Source organism: Kogia breviceps, chromosome 2 (assembly GCF_026419965.1).
Source record: "Kogia breviceps isolate mKogBre1 chromosome 2, mKogBre1 haplotype 1, whole genome shotgun sequence".
Classification (NCBI taxonomy): Eukaryota; Metazoa; Chordata; class Mammalia; order Artiodactyla; family Physeteridae; genus Kogia; species Kogia breviceps.
In genome coordinates this window covers 35336126-35352424 of record NC_081311.1, presented here as the reverse complement: position 1 = coordinate 35352424, position 16299 = coordinate 35336126, and the positions used below count along the sequence as shown (strand labels likewise).

At 37.1% G+C, this 16299-nt stretch overlaps 1 protein-coding gene across 3 annotated transcripts in view; it reads left to right on the top strand.

Moving 5' to 3' along the window:
• TNKS2 (tankyrase 2) overlaps positions 1-16299 on the top strand; it is a 63914-nt gene that overhangs the window by 19958 nt on the left and 27657 nt on the right. For all 3 annotated transcript variants that reach the window (XM_059055433.2, XM_059055435.2, XM_059055432.2), the window contains exons 7-13: positions 307-373; positions 2920-3106; positions 4178-4299; positions 6637-6728; positions 6816-6894; positions 10509-10680; positions 12719-12798. In XM_059055433.2, the coding sequence (XP_058911416.1) occupies positions 307-373; positions 2920-3106; positions 4178-4299; positions 6637-6728; positions 6816-6894; positions 10509-10680; positions 12719-12798 (799 nt within the window). The remainder of the gene's footprint in view (positions 1-306; positions 374-2919; positions 3107-4177; positions 4300-6636; positions 6729-6815; positions 6895-10508; positions 10681-12718; positions 12799-16299) is intronic.

The following is a 16299-nucleotide window of genomic DNA, read 5'->3' as shown; positions in this document are numbered from 1 at the left end:
GCTATAGCTTGGAGGATAAATTGAAGTGGGGCCTGTTTCAGTAGTACAGGGAGAAATAAACAAGGCCCAAACTAAGGGGATGGCAGTGACAGTGGGGGCAGGGGTGGGGGGGTGGATTTTAAAGAGACTCAGGCGTTAGAATTATTAGGACTTAGGGTTCAAATACATATTATTAGGTTTTATACACTTTTGTTAGAAGGTCACATAAGCTATTTGCTAGTTAAATTTGCGTAAATTTAATTAAAATTAAATTAAAGCCTAGGGAATCTGTAATAACACAGAGTTTTCCCCCTTCTCATACTGTAGTGACCTGGTGCCCCTGCACAATGCCTGTTCCTATGGTCATTATGAAGTAACTGAACTTCTGGTCAAGGTTAGTTCTTGTATACTTTTCTTATATAAAATTACTTGAAATACATAGTATATATGTCTTCTTTGTGTTTTTAATGCTTGGTGGATATAGAAGGAGTATTTATAATCATTACAAAATGTGGATGATTGATAGATCAGCATCTGACTGCTTTGAGATTTTTGAGATACCATAAGATTTTTTATATAAAGTAGCTTTCCCATTTTGTGAATATCAGAATAAAGTTTTGAAGTTTCAAAACTCTTGAAAATATCAGAAGTAATTTTTAGTGGACCATATGTTATTAAAACCACCAGTTAGATTTTCAAGATCTGCCCAGTTGTACTTTGGGTTGGAACAGGCTTACTTGGTAAGCTTCACTTCTTCCGTTATGCTGGGCAGCTGTTGTTTAACAAGCAGGTTCCAGGGACTGGCAAGAAACTTCTTGTTTTGCTTCCTGTTGGATGAGAATAGAAGCTATATATTCTCTTTGAGAGCGGATTCAAGGATGTTACCCACACCCATTTCTTTTGGTCCCCCAGTCTCTACATATGTATTTGATATTCTTTAGACTTCTCTCACTCTGCTTTCATTCCGCCCTTGAAACTTTTCCTCATTCTGTCAGCAGCTGTCATGAGAAGGGAAAGAGAGCATTTGTTTCCAATGCCTCTCTGCTTCCTTCTGGGCAAGTGCTACCACTGAATATATTTTCCCACAGAAATAACTTTACTATAATGATTAGATACTCTGAGTAGCCCATAAGCCTTTTAAAATGTATAATGTTACTATAATATTACACATTTAACAGTAATGCTTTTGCTTATTGTAAAACTGAATCTTGAATTTAACAGAATATTTGGAATGTTAATCGTGGATGAGAGTGAAACATGAGATAGGTTGCATTGGGACTTACAGACAACTGAATGGTGTTTTCCTAAGACCTAGTGTTCACTAAATAAGAGTGGGAGAAGGTCATATATAGAGAGGACGCTAAGTGAGGTGAGGGTGCAGTTACCAGAGCAGTCAAGCTCAGGAGAGTCAGGAGTTATCTAATAGTTATAAAACACTGTTCGTTGAGAATTAGTTTCCCATCATTGAAAGACTAAAAGAGTAAGTAGATGGTTTGCCTTCTGCAGAAATGCTATGGAAGGGATTTTGTGTTTCATGAGAGGTTGAGCTAGAATGACCTCTGTGGTTTATCCAAATCCATTACTTGGAAACGTCTAAAATTAAAAAGACTAACAATAACAAATATTAGCAAGGATATGGAGCCCTGGAACTCAAAACGTTGACAATGGCAATACAAAAATAATACAACCACTTCAGAAAACTGTTTGGCAGTTCTACTAAAAGAAAACATACATTTTCCACGGGACCCAACAATTCCACCCCTAGGGATTTATCCAAGAGAAATCATAGCATATATCCACATTCATAGTTGTTATGAATGTTCATAACAACTTATTCGTAATAGTCAAAAACTAGAAACAGTCCAAATGCCCATCAACAGGATGATGGATAAGTGAATTGTGGTATATCTATACAGTGGAATGTTACTCAGCAATAAAAACAAACTTTTTTAAAAAAAATTTTATTTATTTTTGGCTATGTTGGATCTTCGTTACTGTGCGGGGCTTTCTCCAGTTGTGGCCAGCGGGGGCTACTCTTCATTGTGGTGTGTGGGCTTCTCATTGCGGAGGCTTGTCTTGTTATGGAGAGCAGGCTCTAGGTGCACGGGCTTCAGTAGTTGTGGCACATGGGCTCAGTAGCTGTGGCTCGTGGGCTCTAGAACACAGGCTCAGTAGTTATGGCACATGGGCTCAGTTGCTCTGCAGCATGTGGGATCTTCCCAGACCAGGGCTCGAACCCGTGTCCCCTGCATGGGCAAGCAGATTCTTAACCACAGCACCACCAGGGAAGCCCCAGCAGGCAGATTCTTAACTGCTGCGCCACCAGGGAAGTCCCCAATAAAAACAAACTTGATACAACAACACGAATGAATCTCAGACACATTGTGTGAAAGAAGCTAGACACAAAAGTACATACTGTGCTATCCTACTTTAATGAAATTCAGAAACAGGTAATTCTAATACATAGTGCTAACAGTCAGAATGGGGGCAGGAACTGTCTATAAAAGGAGCATGAGGGACATTCTGGGGTGATGAAAGCCTCCTCTATCTTGAATTGGGTGATGGTCTCACAGATATATACATTTGTCAAAACTCATCAAACTGTATACTTAAGAACTGTGCATTTTACCATATGTACATTATATCTCAGGAAAGGAAAAAATAGTTCTTGGAAAGGATGCAGGTTAAATGTAAAGCTTCATTTTTAAATATTTTTAACAATAAAAGTTAAATAGGCACTTGTGGGTAGGCCTAGCAACCACTGACTTTTTCTGCAGGAAAAAAATTACTCTTTCTGAAGTAATTGGTTCGAAAAGTGACCTTTGGGAACATAACCTTTTTAAGATTGCATGCTGTTAAATTACACACTACTGATAATTCTAAATTCTCTTAAAAATTGAGGGCTAAATATGTGTTTTACCCACCCTACCCCACGCCCAGCATGGTGCTTGCGTAAATGCAATGGACTTGTGGCAGTTCACTCCTCTTCATGAGGCAGCTTCCAAGAACAGAGTTGAAGTGTGTTCTCTTCTCCTAAGTTACGGCGCAGATCCAACACTGCTGAATTGTCACAATAAAAGTGCTATAGACTTGGCTCCCACACCACAGTTAAAAGAAAGATTAGCATGTAAGTATAAAATGATGAATGTTCATTCAGCTTAGCTCTTATATCAGTAAAATAACATTTTTTCTTTCTTGTTTGTTTTTTGGAAATTTTTGAATAATAAGGTATTTTCCTTAGCCATGGGTATCTATTATTGTTCACACTAACATATTTAATCATTTGAAAGTTTTCTACTCATTTTGCTCTTAAGATGCTATGAAAAGAAAGTATATTTGTATTTGCTTTTTTCAAGTCAAGTTAAATGCTTTTTGTATGTGTTACTCTTATTGATGGTGTGCTTTTGGAAAGAAAAAATTTGAGTTTTATTCCTATCTTTGATGTGACTTTCTTATTAGCTGCTATGAAGTTTTGAAGTGTTATTTGTAGGATTGCTGTCTTGTAAACATAGTCCCTGGATCTTACCATCTAACATTCTTTGGTATCTGGGCAATTCTGTGCTTTTCTGTCTATAACTGAAATAGATGTAGTGGTGAGAAATAGCCACGTATTTCAGATATAGCATTACTATACATAAATAGGAAACTTGTGTTAAGCTTGTATTATTCTGGAATAGTAAAATATAATGGGTGGTTTCACAAGTCCGATGAATAATAGCGAGGAATCTTGAGAAAATGCCCTCTTTCATTTATTGATCACTAGGTGGCTCTTAGAAATATCCCGCTAGTCTAGTCCCCAATTCTCTGATGTGTGAGCAGAACCATCTGCTGCTGCTATAATGTTAATATGGGGACTATGATCACCTTTTATTTCTTTACTGAGAAAAGTTCTGTGCTTTGGAAAATTCTCAGAACTCTCTGGTCTGGGAATATATAGCAATAATCCATATATCAGACCAAAATAGACCTTGAATAGGCCATGTTGTATACACACATGGGAATGAATTGGGTCATAACTGAGGGGAGCTGGCATACCACTGTCTCCCTTTCCAAGGGTTATATTTGGAGAATATCTTTAGAGCTTCACTGGCTACTGGGTAGATAATTTTGAAAATAAGTTCAAGAAAAATACTGCATCTGGCAAGTCCCATAAATTTTATAGTTCTCATGCAGATTTAAATGATTTTTCTTCATCTAGATGAATTTAAAGGCCACTCGTTGCTTCAAGCTGCACGGGAAGCTGATGTTACACGAATCAAAAAACATCTGTCTCTAGAAATGGTGAATTTTAAGCATCCTCAAACACATGAAACAGCATTGGTAATGTTTCAGATTTAAGTTTTTAAAATGAAATAACCAAAAACATGCTAAATTAATCATAATGTCTTACTTCTTTTGGTGATGCAGGATGACTAACATAATGTCTTACTTTTAATAATAGTATTGTATTAAAAATATGTGCTTTTTAAGAATTAATGCCTGTAGGTATATAAAGAAAAAATTTCAAACAATACAGAAAAATAGACAACCACGTCTGCTCAGAATGCAGTACTGTTGTTCATTTGCACATCCTTCCAGACAAAAATTTTATTCACATACTGGCATGTATTATGTGTGACTTTTCTGTTATCATAAATCATATATATCATTTGCTTTTTTTAATTATAAAGAGCATAAATGTTTATGATTGAAAATTTGGAACCCACTGAAGAAGAAAATCTTGCCATCAAGATGAAAGCCACTTGATTTTCCTTTTGGTATTGTAATTTTTTCAGAATTAGATCTAAAGTCTGTATATATCCCCTTTATACTGTGTGAGTAAAGTATCTGTGTGAGTAGAGGCAGCTTCCCTGATAGAGGTGATGTCAGCTCTGTGATGCTGTAACAAAGTAGATGAAAATTGGGCAGTCTATGGAAAAGCAGTAAGAAAACAATGGAAGCTAGTAGAGGTAAGTGGTGGAAGATAGGAAAGGGAATGTTGTGATCAGAGGCTACCTTAGAAGTAGAAATTTAAAGGAACAAAGCTGTATGAGTTGCAGAATGTGCTTTTGGTGAAGGAAGATGACACTAAGTAAATTAATGTCTTTAAGGGAAGATTTAAGTTGTAGTAGCCTTACTTACCCAATATGTTTTATGGTTAATTTTCTTCCTTATGCCATGATATAAACTCTGAAGTTTTATGTAGAAACCTATCTATAAAACATTGTAGAACTTTTTGCTACTTAAAAAAAAAATCCGTGTTAAAAAAAAATAACAAAGTTGCAGACTAATAAGAAATGCCACTGCAAAATTTAAATCATAACAGTATCAAGAGGGTACAGGGAAACTTGGAAAAACTGACTTGGAAAATCTTCCAGTCTGAAAAGTTAATTCTACATGTTGTTTTCCTCTGAGTATTCTACTATTAAACAACTCATTTTTTTAATTAACCTTAAAATACAGGGAATTAACTGTTGGTAGATAGCTGTGTTACAGAGGCATTGTCTTCCAGGTTTCCAGAGATTACAGGGCCTGCCTGTAGCAGGATGGGGCAGAAGAGTAAGGGTGCAATTTGAAATGGATGAGCTCAAGAATTCTTGGATATAAACTATTTTCCATTCTCTATGCCATCCTGATAGATGTCCTGGGATGATTATTCAAAACATACCAAAAGAGCTGTGTTCACCAATTAGAAATGATTTTATTGAGGGCAAAGGAATGATTTTGGTGACAGCAACAACATCAAAGAATGAATCTGAAGCAAAGTCATAAAGATCAGATAAGCTTTATAATTAACAATAGGTTAAAATCAGACACATATCATATGTACTGTGTTTAGATGTGTGCACAAGTTAGCTTGACAGTTATCCAGAACTTTTATTCCATGAAATGTCAGGTTTCAGTTTTAACTTAACTTTCATGCATTAATTTAGTCGTTCACTCATTCTGACATTTATTGAACACCTGTTGTGTATGGGTATAATCCTGGATGTTGGGGAGACAAAGATCTGGGACATGACCATGAGATATTTATTGGGTTTATAACTGGCAAATCCCTACCTCCTATCTCCTTTTCTCCTTGATACATCATAGACATAGATCCTGCAGCCTCCAACTCAGAGTGTATAATTTTCTACCACTGATTTTACCAAACAAGTAATTCAAGGTCCTTATCCTGCTGGAGCAACTCATTGAGGAAGATATAAATACCACCCAGTTTGTCGGCTATTCCATCAGTGTTTTTCTAAGCAGAATCCAGAGCTGACAAGTGCTGTGTTATTTCTTCATGTAAAGAAATCCCAACCTTTGGGGAGTTTTATTAACCTTTAAAAAATAACATAAACACCATGCTCTTTGGGAACAGTTTTGAAAGGACTGTTGGTCACAATTTAAGTTTTTCATTACAGCAGTAGTAGCTTTTTCAGAGATGTAGGACAACTATGAAGCTTAATCAAAATTAATAACATATCACTTGCTAAATAGGGTTTTCAGGCACTGTCAGAATTTGGTAATCATTGCACATTCTATCCAAAAGAAAGTCTTTGAAGAGCAAAGTTCAGTCAAAAATGAAACAAAGACATGAAATAACTTCTTAATTGTTCTTGATTGGAAACACGAAAGTTCTTAAAAATCAGTTCTGTATAGTCCTTGATTAATGCTGCAATTTAAATTATCTAGCATTGTGCTGCCGCATCTCCATATCCCAAAAGAAAGCAAATATGTGAACTGTTGCTAAGAAAAGGAGCAAACATCAATGAAAAGACTAAAGAGTAAGTATGCTTTTAATAATTAAAAATTATTGACACTTTTATTTTTGGAAAATACATTCATTGTCCGGCTGACTTTTTCTCTTTAAGATTCTTGACTCCTCTACACGTTGCATCTGAGAAAGCTCATAACGATGTTGTCGAAGTAGTGGTGAAACATGAAGCAAAGGTATACTTCATTTTTGGTAATCTTTGGTAATCCAGGGAGTTGTTTTCTATTTAGCAGATGAAATGCCTGACTTCCTAAGCTATTTACTCTTTCATAGGTATTTTTCCCTCAGCGTAGTCCTGCAGATACTTTTCTATATCTCTCTGCTAGAAATTCTGTGGATTTACTCAAGAAACATTATTCCTATGTATCCTTTCTTCTGCCTTCCTTTTAACCACACCCCACTGGTCAAGTTATCCTTTTTTTTTTTTTTTTTTGTGGTATGCGGGCCTCTCACTGTTGTGGCCTCTCCCTTTGTGGAGCACAGGCTCCAGACGCACAGGCTCAGTGGCCATGGCTCACGGGCCCAGCTGCTCCGCGGCACATGGGATCTTCCCAGACCGGGACACGAACCCGTGTACCCTGCATCGGCAGGCAGATTCTCAACCACTGCGCCACCAGGGAAGCCCTATCCTTTTTCTAACAATACACTCTTAATAATATCCCCAGCCAGACATATTTATTCTGACCTATCTTTTCCGGGATTCTCTTCTGTTATCTTCTGTTGCTTGGTTACCATGATAACCCCTGTTATTTACCCCAACCACAGTCTCTCTTACCCTCTGTTATTTCGTAACTAAGCCAGAGATCATGGAACAGAAGGAAATAAATTAAGTAACTTGACTAAAAACATAGCTCCTCAAATTGCAAAGTTCTGTAGTTGGCATTTGTACACAAAGCATTTTTTTAAATCAGTCACAAAAGTCATTCATTCCAGAGCATTCAATAGAGAAATGTATTCTAAAATGTGGCATGTAAGATGGTTTTAGGGAATATCCCAAATGAACATTTTTATAAGAGTTATAATTTTTATTAGGAGAATATTGGTTTCCTATTTGTAGAAACGGTATACTTAAGTTTAAAAGTCAAGGTGATTTCACTCTGTTGGACACCTGAAGCTTATATAATATATGTCAACTATACCTCAAAAAAAAGTCAAGTGGATTGAAAGAAAACAAAGCATTTTATTCATGGAATAATCAGGTTTTCATCAAGGCTAAAAGTCATTATTTCTTACCCAGGAACTTAAAAAAATTACTTAGTAAACAATACACATAGCATCTCAGATTGGAAGAGGTAACAGTCACCTAATTCAACAGTTTTCAGTTTATAGCCATTGATCATTGCTTTCTTCAAACAAAATCTGTGGTAGAAATTCATTATATAATAGAATTGAGCTGCTGTGATGAAGGGAGAAGAAAGAAATAGAGATCCCTTTACCCCTTGGGGACCCCTGAGGCTCTTCTTTAAATGAACTTTGCAGAATGATTTTCTAATCTGTCCTTCCTTGGGTTTTCACTCAAGGAACCACTTAGAATTCTACAGTTTCTTTTTATGTTGCCTCTCAGTGTCCTAATTTCTCTTTTATTTGGGGGAATTCTTGATAATGTATAATCTCAATCTTTCCTATTGTAAAGTATTGAAAAAATAAAGTTTATTTCTGCTTGACTGCTTGGCATATCTCATTTGTCTGTCCTGTAACTTTTGTTGATTGCACTTTTTTTTTTACATGTGGTGCATTACTTGAGGAATATCTGGATGCATATTAAATTTGAGTTGTGAAGCTCAGTGAAGCAATCTTATCTAGGGTGACCAACCATCCAGGTTTGTCCCAAGACTAAGGGATTTAACACGGGACTTTCAGTGCCAAAACCGGAAAAGTCCCAGGCAAACCAGGACAAGTTCGTCACCCTAACCCTAACACAGAGTGGCACCCAAATAAAGTTTTCAAGTGGATATATAGTTCACATTGCAGTGAGTTTTGGTACATGAATAAACAGATTAATTGCTCTGGGCATTTTACGTTGATTTTTCTGATTCTGTAAGCGTGGAGGATATCTCTTTATAGGCTACTTTTAGATTCATTGAGAAAGTCTTACTATGTAATCCTGTTCAGGTCTTCTCCGATTCCATGAATATGAATTGGCGTCTCAAAACACTAGTGGTCACATGATTGATTACTGAGGAATTTGATTTCTCAGTTGGGTTTTGGAGAATTATTTTCCTGGGTGGGAGGGTAGGGATGAGATAAGAGGAATCTTAAAGGTGACTTTTCTTTTTAAATTATGAAAATTTTCAAAAATACAACCAAGCTGAAAGAATTTTACAGAGTATAACTGCATACTTACCACCTAAATTCTACCGCTAGCATTTCACCGTATTGTTTTCTTACATATCCATCAATTTCGCTCTCTATCCATCAGTGTCTTATTTTTTGACACACTTCAAAGTAATTCACAAGTTACTACACACTTCTCCCTAAATTCTTTTAATAGGCATCAGCTAGAGGTCAATATTTGCTTACAGTCTTTCTTTGGATGTGAAATTTACATGCAATGAAGTGTACAAATCTTAAATGTACATTTACTGAATTTTGCCTAATGCATACAACTGTGTAACCAAAACTCTTGAAGATAGAGAACATTATCTCTTGGCAGAGGCAGTGTCTCATCCAAGGCAGTCTCCATGCCTAGAGGCAACAACCATTTTGATTTTTTCTAACATAGATTAGATTTGCCTGTTCTGGGCCTTCATGTCCATGGGATCATACAATATATACTCTTTTGTGTAAGACTTTTTCCACTTAGGATAATGTTTTGGAGATTGAACCACGTATCAATAGTTCTTTTTATTGCTGAGAAGTATTCCATTGTGTGAATATACCATAGTGTCCTTATCCATACAGATTATATTTTACATGATAAATAAGATAGAAGATTAAGCCAATAGAAATGTTTTTTTTCCTTTTTTTTTTTTTTTTTTTTTTTTTGCGGTACGTGGGCCTCTCACTGTTGTGGCCTCTCCCGTTGCGGAGCACAGGCTCCGAACGCGCAAGCTCAGTGGCCATGGCTCACGGGCCTAGCCGCTCTGAGGCATGTGGGATCTTCCCAGACCAGGGCACGAACCCGTGTCCCCTGCATCGGCAGGCGGACTCTCAACCACTGTGCCACCAGGGAAGCCTGAAATAAGTATTTTAATGCTAATTTAGTCTCTGGCTTTGTTACCAACTGTTATCTTGGGGTTAGTCTCCACATTTCTGCACCTCAGAGATCCATAAAAGTACATGAATTAGACTTTCTTAGGCAAGTGTCTCACTCTAAATGTGGTGAATCTGTTGAGTACTTCAATGCTAAACAACTGTTATTCAATATTTTTAATCAAAAATTGGACCTTCATGGGGCTTCCCTGGTGGCGCAGTGGTTGGGAGTCCGCCTGCCTATGCAGGGGACGCGGGTTCATGCCCCGGTCTGGGAGGATCCCACATGCCGCGGAGCGGCTGGGCCCGTGGGCCATGGCCACTGAGCCTGTGCGTCCGGAGCCTGTGCTCCGCGGCAGGAGAGGCCACAACACTGAGAGGCCCGCATACTGGAAAAAAAAAAAAAAAAAAATTGGACCTTCATGAATTGGTGAATTTATACTCTAGATTTGAGCAAAAATACTTTCTTTGGCACTGGATAACGGGCTTCATAAGAGATTAATTGAGAGTTTTTAATTAGTAACAAGTGCCGGATACATGGTTAGATCATTTTAAAGTTTGTACCGCAGGCTAATTTCACCTTTTTCTGATTGTTAAGGTTAATGCTCTGGATAATCTCGGTCAGACTTCTCTGCACAGAGCTGCGCATTGTGGTCATCTACAAACCTGTCGCCTACTCCTAAGCTATGGGTGTGATCCTAACATTATATCCCTTCAGGGCTTTACTGCCTTACAGATGGGAAATGAAAACGTGCAGCAACTTCTTCAAGGTATTGAGTACTTCCATGAAATTATTATTTTTTAAATTAACCTTTAAGTTTTTTTCACATATCATGTAGGAGTTGGTAGTAAAAAGGAAATTTTTCAGAATTGTTGGCTATTATTTCTTCTTAATCAACTCATTGTACTCAATGCCCAAATGTTGTCTTATATGAGTTTGTTCCAGTAGCATTTGCTGCCCAGCTTCTGTGAGTATATAGCTGTCTCTTAATTTTTTATCTAGAAAGGTTTTAAAATTGAGACACAGCAGTTGCTATTTCTTTTTAAAGAAAGGAAAACTGAAAAGGGTAGATGATGTCTCTTAGAAGAGCAACCATAGTGATAAATAGTACTCTAAAGACTGGCCCTACCTCTTCACTCTTTTTTAGATCGTTCATGTAAAGCATATAGAATTTGTACAAGGTAACCAACTATTTGACTTACATGTAACTGTTGAATGGACTGATACTTACTACATTTTAAAATCAAATCAGTTTAGACCAGTATCTACACATTTGGCATAGGTTAAACATTTCAGCCTAGAAATCTGGTCCCATAAATTTTAGTGTCTTTGCCTGTATCTCCATATTTTACTAGAATTTAATGGAGTGTCTGACATCTCAAAGCTCAAATGAGAAGAAATGTAACAGATCAAGCCTTTTGTACCTTTTATAGTCACCCTTGATGATCCTTATGCCTATGGTCTGGAAACTACATTTTGAGAAAAACACTGCTTGACTAGAAGAAGGCAGATTAATAAGATCTCCTGTGAACTTCTAAAATTGTGAACTAGCTACAAGACTGCTCTCAAAATTGCCTTTACTTCCTCGTATACCATGCATTTATTTTGGTGTGAGTTTGGGGGGTAGTAACATTAGTCCTATTCAGTTACCTAGTGATGGACATTTACAGTCTTCCTAGTTTTATACTAAGTGCTATTACTTACCTTTCCAACCAGTTTCTTACAGTCAGTTATCAAAGTGGAATTTCCAAGTCAAGGTTAACATAATTGTTAAATCATTTCTAGAAAAGCTGTTATGTACCATTTTACATTCCTACCAGTAGGATGTGACAGGACTTGTTTTCCTTGTCAGCCCCAGGTATTATGATTCTTAATCATTTCCTTGGGTGACGTGTGTCTATGTGCGTGTATGTGAATCACAGAAGTAATGGACGCATTTTAAAATGCAAATTTTAGAAATATTGACAGTGTAACTCCCCATTTGCTCTTCGCCCACTAATGGATGAAAAAAAAAAGCCCAGTATTTCATTATTTTAATTTGCATTTCTTAGATTTATGTTGCAGTATTTTTTCCATTTTGTTCTTTGCCTATGATTTTGTTTAATGCTGTGTTATTGCCTGACAGATATTTTTCCAAATTAGTTTTGTTTCTGCCTTTGATATACTGCTTTAAGATGCTTTTCTGCTCCAAGACAAAAAATATTCACCTATATTTTCTTTTAGTATTTTTAAGGTTTAATTTTTTTTATACTTAGCGTCTTTAATCCATCTGAAGTTTATTTGTTCTGAGAACAAGGTACATGTTTTCTTCCTTTCCTATGATATTTTAAATGAACTATAAAACATAGAGTTTCAGACCTGAAAATAACTTCAGATGTTTCTAGTCCAACTTCTCTCTTTTTAGAACTGGAAAAATCAGAGGCCCAGAAAGTTCAAGTGACTTGCTCCAATTCAGGTAGCTAGTCAATGGCAGACCATGGTTAGATATCTAGCTGTTGCTCTCCTAATTTAATACTTTACCACCAGTCAACTGACTTGGTTATAGAGCAAGCCATCTTTCATTATATTACATTCCTTTATATTGCTTGAATCTCATTTTATAATTATTATTCACATCTACATACATTTGACATATATAATGTTTCAAAAAAGTTTTTATTGCTTTTCCCCTACTACCATGGAGCTTGCCTATGTAATTATCACCAAACTATAAAAAGAACTTTACCCTCAGATAAGATGCCTTCCTTAAAACTTGGTCCCACCTTCCAAATGGGAGTTAATCACTCTTTACTTCTCTTTCTTTTTAGAGGGTATCCCATTAGGTAATTCGGAGGCAGACAGACAATTGCTGGAGGCTGCAAAGGCTGGAGATGTAGAAACTGTAAAAGTAAGACATAATCTTATGGTTTTGTTAACTTTGTGTTTTTATTTTGACAGTGTTTAATGAATCTGTACTGTAAAAATGAAAAATCTAGTTATTTATATGTGCATTGTTTTAAAAGGTAAAAAATGCTAATCTAGTTCTGCAAATAAGGATCATTGGGTAATGAAAGAAACTTTTTAGTTTCATATGCATCTCAATAAATACATCATAGTCACAAATTTAAATAAACTACATGTTTATGGGAATGCATTTTGTTTAAAGAACCTATTCATTTGTCCCTTTAAAAGAATAAGGTATATGAAATTATTGTCCATTATTGTTTACATATGACACATAAAGCAGGAAGGGAAGAAAACTAAACAATGTATCCCTCTGTATATATATTTTTTCTGGTTTCTTCATTTTTTTGCCCCCTCTACCTCTGTGAGGACCCAGTGTTTAAATATAGTAATAATATAGTGTCACCACCTTTCAGAGCCACTGTCTCCTAATAATCTTCAATTTATCTGGACTGAAATATTTTTTTTCTTTCTCAGAAGAGCCAACTTGAGCCTGTCTACAGCCCCCATCTCCTATAACAGTGTTCCCTAGAAAAACCTTTTCTCAAATTTTGCTTTTACTGTAGAATCATATGTAACGTCTTAGTGCCTATACCACATATTTCTGTTACCTACAGAAACTGAATATCCAGCTAAATAACTCAGAAGATTAAAATTTTGAAAGAGCAAGACTGCTTTTAGGTCAACTAATATAAATTAAAATTAACTCGGCATGTTTCATGATTAAATAATTCTTATTTTTTTTAACAATATTTTTTATTTTTGGCTGCATTGGATCTTCATTGCTGCGTGCAGGCTTTCTCTAGTTGCAGCGAGCGGGGGCTACTCTTCGTTGTGGTGTGGTGGCTTCTCTTGTTGCGGAGCACGGGCTCTAGGCGCACGGGCTTCAGTAGTTGCGGCACGCGGGCTCAGTAGTTGTGGCTTGTGGGCTCTAGAGCGTGGCCTCAGTGGTTGTGGCGCACGGGCTCAGTTGCTCCGTGGCATGTGGGATCTTCCCAGACCAGGGATTGAACCTGTGTCCCCTGCATTGGCAGGTGAATTCTTAATCACTGCACCACCAGGGAAGTCCAGATAATTCTTTAGTAATACAATAATGTTAATTTTAATTTCCAAAGCTAGGAGTGGGGAGAAAGCCCGGTTGTGTCCTCCCTCCCCACCAACACCTCCCCCACAGACTTTCAAAACACTGCTAGGTTCTATTTGAGGGGGCATTGATAGGTAATAAGAAATTTTATAAAAAGCTAAAATTATTTATTTGATTCATGGCAGAAGTCTCTATTTCAACCAATTTCACTATATTTCTGTATGGTGTTGTTAATCCTGAACAGACCCACCCCACAAAGCCAGTTTTACATTTCCTGAGAACAAAGTGTGAATGTTGGCCTCATCAGAACTTGAGCTCTGAGGACATTTATTCACTGTCCTTTTAAATAAAGAGATTTCTGGAAGTTGATTTAAAAGTCCATGTGCTCTTTTCCAACTGCTTTATGTGTGTAGGTAGTACAGTCATCTCCAAATAACTTGAGGGCTTTTTTTAATAGTTTAATTTTTTGAAAGAAAAATGCTATTATGCAATTTTATTGTTTGACTTGTTATAGTTACGTTCTCATGCCCTTAATTAGAACGTTAACGTGATATTGAATGGGGGATTTTGTTTCTCTTACTGACTAATGACTTGTGGAAAAACAAATCACTTGAGTTAAGGGTAGTGAGCTGAGTTTTTTCCTGGAGGAGTGATAAGTTGGGCAGGTGGAGTTAGAGTCAACTAGCTGATTTTTGTGTGTGTGGGTTGGAGGTGGTGATAAAAAATTGTAATGCTCATCTACTTACGTATGTTAAAGAGCATAAAACTACATTCAGTTCATCTAATATTAAAGACCAGGCTTTGTTCTCATAGAGATAGAAGCAGACTAGAGGAAGAAATAGATAAAGAGAGGATGAGACTGGGGGCAGGAATTGGACTTAGAGAATAACATAATGCCATTGAATTGAGGAAGACCTTCCTCTATCCCATTAGGCTGTCTTCCCTTACCTCTGCTTTTAAAGTCACTTAGAGAAGGGACTTCCCTGCTGGCACAGTGGTTAAGAATCCACCTGCCAATGCAGGGGACACAAGTTTGAGCCCTGGTCCAGGACGATCCCACATTCCGTGGAGCAACTAAGCCCATGTGCCACAACTACTGAGCCTGTGCTCTAGAGCCCACGAGCCACAACTACTGAGCCCACGTACCACAACTACTGAAGCCCACATGCTGAGAGCCCATGCTCTGCAGCAAGGGAAGCCACTGCAATAAGTCTGTGCACCACAATGAAGAGTAGCCCCTGCTCACCACAACTAGAAAAGGCCCATGCACAACAATGAAAACACAGCCAAATAAATAAATTTAATTAATTAATTTAAAAAATAATAAAGTCACTTAGAGGAAATTTATCTCCAACAACTTTCGATTCCTTGTATATCTCTAGACAGCTGGCTTGGTGTGAATCACTGGGACATATTACCCAGTGTGCACTTAATTATGTGCTTGGTTGTGTTTGTTTACTGGTGAGCTATCAGGCTAGATACTTTTTGGACACCTACTATTAGAAAACTGGTCTGAGTGGACAAAATTAAACTTGAGAGCTAGGGAGTTAGAGTGGCCAGTGATAACTACCAAACCTAGCAGCACTTGACACGTGTTAAAAATACTCATTCCTAGAGCCTGGCTTCAGACCCATGAAACACTGTTTCTCAGTGGTGGGACCCTGAATGTATATATCTTGTTTGGGAAGCACTGAAGAGGTTTATCATACCTGTTACTAAACCTTTGAGATAAATCCACTGATAGCTGGCTCCTTTGGTTTATTAGGCTTAAAGTTATCCCTGCTTTTTTAGGGTAGGGTAGTTTAAAAGGGGGCGGGAGGGAAGGGCTTTTACTAATATTCTTTACTAAAATACTCTTTTGACTTCTTTTTGAACACCATGATTTATTATCTATGTTGCTTTCCTTCCCCAAGTGTTCATACTTGTCATGCAAAATACTCTTGAGAATTTTGAGTGTTAACTCTGACAGCCTTTCTCAGCTAGACTTCCTCATCTGAACCAACAAAATACAAAAAAATTCTTTGAGTGACTTTTTTTTAATTCTCCCAAGGATGGTACCTAACCAATAGCATTCTGTTAGTTAAGTCATTCCGTATAGTACAGTATAATTCTCTAAGTGTAATTCCTCGACTGCCAGCATCAGCATCACCTGCGAGCTTGTTAGAAATGCAACTTCTCAGGCCCCATCTCAGACATACTGGATTAGGAAATCTGGAGGTTGGACCTACTGCACATGAAAATTTAAGAACTACTGTTCTAGAACAGTACTTCTCAAACGTTAATGTGCTTACAGATCACCTAGAGATCATGTCAGAATGCAGATTCTGATTCAGTAGGTGGGACTCTGAGAATCTGAGTATT